At 34.1% G+C, this 8499-nt stretch overlaps 1 protein-coding gene across 1 annotated transcript; it reads left to right on the top strand.

Annotated features, from left to right (window-relative positions):
• Positions 1 to 2912: 2912 nt before the first annotated feature.
• LOC142527192 (uncharacterized) lies at positions 2913 to 7888 on the top strand. Its single transcript, XM_075631927.1, has 5 exons — positions 2913 to 3577; positions 4755 to 4791; positions 5061 to 5297; positions 5431 to 5478; positions 7160 to 7888. The coding sequence occupies exons 1-5, from the start codon at positions 3258 to 3260 to the stop codon at positions 7628 to 7630; spliced, it is 1113 nt and encodes a 370-aa protein (XP_075488042.1). The 5' UTR covers positions 2913 to 3257; the 3' UTR covers positions 7631 to 7888.
• The last annotated feature ends 611 nt before the right edge of the window (positions 7889 to 8499 follow it).

Genomic DNA, 8499 nt, shown 5'->3' with positions numbered 1-8499 from the left:
AAGTCTCCATTTTTTTGAATTTTGAATTTGAATTGCTATCAAATGATCTCTTGGGTGATTCTAGAGTATAGTGGCTGATTTCTCTCTTGTTTCTAGACTAGGATATGTCCACTAATTAATTACATGGTGCTCCCAAAAATCCTAGATTTATCCTACTAATTACATGCAAAGAAACGGTCAAAGTTGATGAGTTGGCAATTGAATCCTCTAGTAACCAAGGGGTGGTCGAAATCTACTAATAACATGAATGTGGAGTGTTGTTTATTTACTAGATTAATAACTCTAAAAAGCCTCACTAATCCCTTAATTAATTTATTGAATAAATCCTTAATTAAGTAACTCAAATGAGCTTATTTTCTACTCACCTCAAGTTGCATAAATAAATCCCCAAATCTCCTTATTAACTTAAATTAACTTACTTGCTATCTAAATTAACTTCTGGAAATATTTCTCAAATCCTAAATTCTGTCTCAAAACTCCAACTCCAGTCTGGCCTCACTGAAATAATTGAAATGATAAAAATCAAACCACTGCAATGAAATAATAAAATAATTAATTTCAAACAAATGCATTTAAAATAATCATGCAATGAAGTCAACTAAATTTTTAAAAATCTAAAATTATGCATGGCTTATACGTCTACTGATTTACGGGTTCTACACTGAGCTTCTTTGCAAATAGACTCCTCTTCCGTGACTACCATTGCTACATCAGACGTAGTCTTGGTTCCTTTATTCATGGCTACGATTTGAGTTGTAAATGCAGAAACTTGGGCGGTAAGAGATGTAATAGGCTCCACAGCATATACCCATGCAGTTTTCTTTGCTCCAGATCTTTCACTAGGCCACTGATAACTATTGATTGTCATATGCTCCAGTAAATCATAAGCATGTTCCGAAAATTTAGCAAAAAATGTACCACCCGCAGCTGCATTTAATGTGGTTATTGACTGCCCATTCAAACCATTATAAAACAGCTCTATTTGTACTCAATCTTCGAAACCATGGTTCAGACCCTTCCTCAAGACCATTATAAAACAGATCTATTCGTTGGTATTGATATCTTACATTTCAGTAACATATAACGGTAATCGACAAATTACTTTTAAAATACTAGTGACATATATCATTTTCTAATCAAAATATAATCATTTATTATATTATATATTATTCATCGTCTTGTTTACGAATTTATCAATTGACTTATTATAAAGATAATAAATATAAGTTACCCGAACCAAAATATAGCTCAATTCAATCTTATTCAAATTTAACAAAATTTTAAAAAATTTATAAATAATATTCAAACCATCATTCATATTTGAAATATCCGAGAGTCAAGTATGATAATGAGTGGTGTGAGTACGAGAAGCAAGCCTTTCTTTATCTCATTATGAAGAACGAAAATGTCCTCTTTTATTACATTATAATTAATAGACTTGTACTATCCACGACAGACAGCGAGTGTGACATGCTGACCCCCCACGATTTTTATTCAAAACTATCAATTTCCAATTTCCCAATTTTTCGTAAACCAAATGCTTCCAAAAATTTCAATTAAAGGCCTCATTTTGTTTAATTAATTAATTATTATTTATGTACTTAAATATTCAGCATGATTTGGACAAGCCCACCAGAAACCCACGTGGTATTATTATTATTATTATTATTATTATTATTATTATTATTTAAATGACCATAAAGGTAACAAGGAAATAATGGCACAAGTTGAGGACTAAAGAAAATTGTTTTAATATGTGATCTTTTTTCTATCATATTTTTACGAAGGTTAATTTTATATGTTGGAGAACTGAAGATCAAATTTTTTCCTTATTATCGGAAGAGAAGTACTATTAAAATAACTAAGTTTCATAAATAAATTACTAAAACGTAAAAGATATATTTATGAAAAAGAGATATCTTGTTCAGTGGTATGAACTCTCACCCACGTCAAATCAGGGATATTTTGTTTTTCAACTTTGGTCAACTATTTATTTAAAAAAATGACCTCATCAAGTGCATATGAAGGTTATTTTGCAAATTTTCCACCTACGATCACCATTACATGAAAATCCATTATGAATTGTTTTGATACAACCTGAAGGCGTTCGACAGAATGATGCATTTGGATTGGAATGGGTGTATGCGCTGGTGGACAACATGCGGAATCCCAAATTGGTTAATGTTAGAGTAGGGAGTGAAATACAACAGTCTGTTAATCTTATTTGGCAACCACCTCTGCCTCATCAAAGGGATGATCTGTGGAGCTCATGCCTAAGCTATTAGGCATCCGAGTACTGTACATGGTGCAAAGCTGTTTGCAATTCGATGTGGAATGGACTTATGTTTGAAGCTTGGTCTCTCCAACTTCTATATTTATTTGGATCACTCTTAACTCAAACCAGATTATGAACTCGGTGCTATATGTGTTTTGGCTTTGGAAATCATTCCTCACATGTATTAAATTTCTCCCTATCATTCGAAGATGAACACTTTAGTGACATATATATGTTATGAGAGTAGGTCTCTTGTGAGACGGTCTCACGAATCTTTATCTGTGATAGAGGTTAACTCTACCGATATTCACAATAAAAGGTAATACTCTTAGCATAAAAAGAAATATTTTTTCATGGATTACCCAAATAAAATATCCGTCTCACAAAATACGACCCGTGAGACCGTCTCACACAAGTTTTTGCTATGTTATAATATTGAAGTTTTAGTTTAATCTCTTCGGTAATATATATATTAGACATTAATGATGGAATCATAAATACAAGATTCCTACTTTATGATAATTTTAGAAAAAAATGTCTTTATAACAAAAAAGTATATATATATTTTAAAATTTCTTGTTTCTGAGTGCATCCGTGCACTCCCCCCATCTTCGCTCAGCCACACTACACGAAAACACGCAACACCATAAAACCAAACAGCCATACGATTCGATGATCTCATCTCTTACACAGATTTAGCCCCAACACACACAATCCTCTCTCTCTCACACACACCCACCCCCCAATACCCATCCACAAACAAAGAAAAGCACGACGCCCACGGCCCCACCTCGTTCATCCTCCCTTAACCAACCCACATTACTCCATTTAACTCGCCAAACACACACGCATGCATTCATGAATCTAATCTTTACACACTCCAGTCATCAACTCGATTTCTGGTGGTTGTCACCGATATTCTTATTCTTACAAGAGGAGGAGTGATTTTGCGGCTATTTTTTTTTTCTCTCTTTTGTTGAAAATGGGGTGCTTAGTTTCTCAGATGGCTTCGAAATTTGCGTTCTTTCCACCAAAGCCACCCACTTACCAGGTCAAGAAAAGGGACGGCGGAAAACTGGTGGCTGTGTCGACGGCGTCGTGTTTGCCCATAGCCATTGATGATTCTTCGCTCGATGTGTTGTGTATTCAGACGAAAAGGGGTAACAAGATTGTAGCTTTCTATTTGAGGAATCCTTACGCTAGGCTTACGGTTCTGTACTCTCATGGAAATGCTGCTGATCTTGGCCAGCTCTATGACTTATTTGTTCAGCTTAAAGCTAATCTTAGAGTTAATCTAATCGGGTCTGTCATTCTCTCTTCTTTTTTTCCCTTCTTTTTTGTTTTCTGGGTTCCTGTATATTGGAAAAATTAGAGATCTTTGGACCCAAGTGTCTTATTTTTTTTTTTTACTTGCAAAATAAATACGTGGGTTTCTTGCCGATTCGTAGGTTTCCGGATAGGTAGTTTAAATTTATTTATAAAGGTTATTTTTTTTTTAAATATACAGCCTATTGGGTTGTTCCTTTTTCCTTTATTCGGTTTTCTGATATGATTTCTAGTTTGTTTAAGATGATTCCAGAGTAATCTGGATCAATCTTGTTTTTGATGTGTTGAAAATTTTTGCTGTACAAAATACTGTTTTTACCTCTATTTCGGCAGTGTAAATCACCCACACTATAGAAGTGGATACATAAAATCGTCATGAGTTGGTAAAGGTCCCCTAATTCAGAGACATGCATTCTTAAGGTTCCCTTGGTTTCTTTCGGGTGAAAAGATTTCCAAATTTCCATGTTCGAGATTCTATGTTTCTTGTTCTCATGTTATAGGCTCAGATCTGTGATCTTGTATATTGATTGTATTCAAAACTGTGGCAATCCAGCCTAAGCATTTTGTAAATTTCAGTAACTTCAAGAATATGAAGATTGTTCAATGGATATTTCATTTTTACAACTATATAGAGTCTCAGAGAGTAATAATTTTATATTGTTGCCAGTCATTTTCCAACCATATAATTTCCTTTTCAGATTGTTTGAAAGCTATTGGTTTTGGATATGTCTGTGGTGACTCACTCATTAAATGTTAGAAAGATTTTACACTATTTTTTGCTTTCTCTGGGAGGGAGGGGTTGAGTTGGCAGTGACATTTATCTCTACTTTCATGCTACTCTGCCCATGTGCATTTGATTGCCCATGTGCATTTAATGGTTTTTTAGTCAGATACTATGACTTTTAAAACTTAAATCCGGCACAGTCGTGTCCTATTCATAGCTATTGAGAATATTGAGCTTGAAGTTTTTGGTGTATAGGCCACTTATTTTCGTATTAATTTGTCTGTATCATGATTTGGACTTGTATATTTGTTATTTCTTGAGCTCTTGGGTGAGAGAGGTGATTAATACACCATTAGTGGAATGAGTTTTTCGAAAATTTAATTCTTCGGCCAATTTATAATATCACTCCATTTTGTTTCTATTATGCAGGTATGACTACTCTGGTTATGGAGCTTCTACTGGTAAGGTAAACTTCGAGCTACCAGGATCATGTCAATCTATATTTAACTTTTCATATGACAAATTTTAGCTTGTCTTTTATCATTTTTAAAGTACAAAAAAGAAAAAGAGGATCCATGGGTTCTTGCTCACACGACACATATTGAAGCAAATTTCTGCATATACTGATTTTTAGGTGATGGTTGATATTTGATTTCGATAAAAAATTCCTAGTTTAACATCTTTCTTTCTTGGCTTACATATCAATTCATCATTAAAATTCTGGAATGTTTCCAGCCAAGCGAATATGATACATATGCGGACATTGAAGCTGTATACGAGTGCCTTCAAACTGAATTTGGGATTAGCCAAGAAGATTTAATTTTATATGGGCAATCTGTTGGAAGTGGCCCCACATTGCACTTAGCTGCTAAATTGCCGAGGTTGAGAGGCGTTGTTCTGCATAGTGCCATTCTTTCTGGTCTTCGTGTGCTGTGTCATGTGAATTTCTCACTCTGCTGTGATATTTATAAGGTCAGCGGAGATAACTTTTTGAGAGATAAATAATGTACTCTATAGGTTCTAATAACATAATTAACTCTGAATTAGAGCTCTGAAAGTTCTAGTTATTTTCTTTTTAAGCTGGTGACTTTATCTTTAAATACAGAATATAAACAAAATTCAGAAGGTGAAATGTCCTGTTCTCGTCATACATGTAAGTGCTACTGCCATTTACAAGCATTTGAATTGAAGTTTCAATCACTCGTTAATACTTTCGGCAATGAATCTTATGATATATACTAGTGTTGACACTTGACACATTCATCCATATATGGTATTCATAAAGATACAAGTATGTGACATTTTTTAGAGGTTGATAGAAGCCGATATTTCATTTACAGTGCATTCTGAATGTAGAATTTCCGTAATTAAGAATCTCTGTAAGAAGAAATTCTGTAGTGTTACTACTCAGGTGCAAAACCTGCGGAAAAAAATCTTGCACAGTTTTTTTCCGTGTAAAAGGAGAGAAATATTCAGGTTTCCAAATTGTCATCATTTGCTGTGCAAACTACAAATTTTGCCAATAAAAATTATATGATAGTTTTTTGTCTCTCTCCTCCCTTTTATCTTTTCATGAATGTGTACTTGAAGTTATGAAAGGATGTTTCCTTTATCACATGACTTCATCAATATATATTCTCTTTGTCGAATTTTGAATGATAGATATGTAGTGAACCGATAATGCAAGCCAACAACATAGTATTTATGGGGTTTGGGCATAAAGGCCTTTATATATGAGACAATGCTTAGAGGGCTATGAGTCATAGTCTATGACTCATTATCAATCTCTCTTAATTAAATTATAATGATCAACTATTTATGTAGGTGTATGACGGTAAATATGGTGGGAAACGTTTTCTGTGGCCATACAATCTTACAAATATAATATCTGGTATCAAAATACGTTCTTCGATTTCTAACACTCTTAAGGTTCAGCAGGTTATATTTTGGTATCGCTTTTGTTACACCGGTGAAACTGGAATTTGTTGCATTTTAGTTCCTGTTGTATGGTTATTTCTTTCATCTTCAAGATGATTTCATTTGAATTTGCTCTTTTGCTCAAAAGAATGATCCAAGAAAATTTGTGAACTGTGGTACTCCTAGAAGTCTTTGTTATAATATTAGAATATAATTTTTGAGGGTGTTTGATGGAACGAAGAAATAGCAGTTACAATGCTACAAAACAAAAAAAGTTCTTTGAATACTTTACAGTTTCAGTAGAAATCCGAGTACTAATATTTAGGTCCAATAGACGATTACATGATTCACACTTTAGATATTATGAACTGATACCTTCGTCTATATGAGATACCAATTTTTGATAAAAATACTGGAGTTTCATCCTGCCATACCACGTTGGTTTTGTCTCTATGAATTCTTGTCTGCTTCTATGTTCTCGAGGATGGTAAATACAATAGGTTTATTAAAGGTGCTAGGTGTACACGTGCCTTGGAGCTTAGGCTCAAAACAGAACCCCTTTGTAGTAACTCAAACCAAGGATTATGTTTTACAGTGGAGATGTATGGGAAAAAAAGTTGTATAGCATCTGATATTTATTTTAAAATGAAACAAATACTTTATAGGCATAATAAAGTATGAACGGTTGGAAAGCAATAATTACCTTTGGTAGGAGAGCAATCGAACTGTGACGTGTGCGCTGATGTGAGATTGAAAAGATTGAGTTGTTTGATTACCGCTATCTATAGATTTTGATAAAGATTTTGATAAAGACAAACACTCGATCTTACAATTGATATAATAGTCATTCTCAAAATTCTGATTCCACCATTGACTACTCTGGCTTGTGTAATGGTATTCTGTTACGCAATTTACAGGGAACAGAGGATGATGTGGTAAATTGGCTCCACGGCAATGGTTTATGGAAAATGGCCAAGGAACCGTATGAGCCCTTGTGGATTAAGGGAGGTGGACACTGCAACCTCGAGCTTTATCCAGATTACATCCGGCACCTTTGCAGATTCATTCAAGAAATGGAGAACATAACCACTGCAGTCCGACTCAAAAAGATTCGTCAATCACTTCGTTTGCACAGAAAGACTCATAAATGCTGTAAAATTAGAGTAAGACGTCCCAAATGCCCCCAGTGTCCAAATCTTAAATGCACAGATTGTTGCTGGTGGCGGCCTAAATGTCCAAACTGGCAGCCAAAGTTCACAATATGGCGACCGAAGTGCCCCGAGTGTCTCAAACCAAGCTGCACAAGATGTACATGTCAGTGCATGAAATGCACTTGCGGCTTGACATTGTGCTCGTGTTTGTGCGGAGCTAAATGTTCATGCTGCTGATACGGAATGGTGGGTATACGACGAGATTCAGATTAAGAGTAAGAATTGTTTGATTTTTGTACAGATTGGTGGAAACTTGGAGATGATCCTTGAAATGATGTTTGAGTAGTTTGTGACATTGACTAGTTTTAGGATTTTGAATCATTGTACAATGCCATTTCTGCTTGCTTTTATAGTGCTGGTTACTTTTTTCAACTTTCATGCATTATTATTGAAAGGAAGCTTTCTTGCTTTATTTAAGGTGCAATGATTTGTTGATGGCCACTTAATAGCAATGAACAAAATTTCAGTTTAATCGATCAAATCAAATTACTTTGAGAAGTTCGGTATTTTTTTTTTTAAAAAAAAAAAAACAGTTAAAGCGGTTCGATTTCGGTTTTGGATTTGAAAAATCAGTTGAACCGGTTCAGATTTTTGCTAAAAATAAAATAAATTATCTGGGTTGAATTATGAATTTCGTTTGGACCTTGTCTTTAAATTTGGGTATGACCCACACTTGATGATAAGGGAGAAAACCCACAAGTTTCATCCACCTGCTATATCGTCCAATAAATAGTATATATTGTATAATAAAAAAATTAAAATGCTTTAATTTAAATAAAATTATAACATATTGAGTAGGTCTCTTATGAAATGATCTCACGAATCTTTACTTGTGAGACGGGTAAACCTTACCGATATTCACAATAAAAAGTAATACTCTTAGCATAAAAAATAATATTTTTTCATTGATGACTTAAATAAGAGATCCGTCTCACAAAATATGACCCGTGAGGGCGTTGCACACAAGTTTTTGCCTAAAATATTTAGGCTTTCTGTTAAAATTAAAGATTTTTAGATTTTTTTTAAAAACATTGGTTATTCCGATC

This window comes from Primulina tabacum, chromosome 15 (genome assembly GCF_025594145.1).
Source record: "Primulina tabacum isolate GXHZ01 chromosome 15, ASM2559414v2, whole genome shotgun sequence".
In the NCBI taxonomy this organism is placed as follows: Eukaryota; Viridiplantae; Streptophyta; class Magnoliopsida; order Lamiales; family Gesneriaceae; genus Primulina; species Primulina tabacum.
This window is presented reverse-complemented; position numbering and strand designations above follow the sequence as displayed.

Excerpts from the sequence above, each read along its gene's own strand:
- LOC142527192 (XM_075631927.1), top strand. The coding sequence starts at position 3,258 with ATGGGGTGCTTAGTTTCTCAGATGGCTTCGAAATTTGCGTTCTTTCCA. Across the intron at positions 3,578-4,754 it reads CTTAGAGTTAATCTAATCGG|GTATGACTACTCTGGTTATG; the intron begins GTCTGTCATTCT and ends TCTATTATGCAG. Across the intron at positions 4,792-5,060 it reads ATGGAGCTTCTACTGGTAAG|CCAAGCGAATATGATACATA; the intron begins GTAAACTTCGAG and ends GAATGTTTCCAG.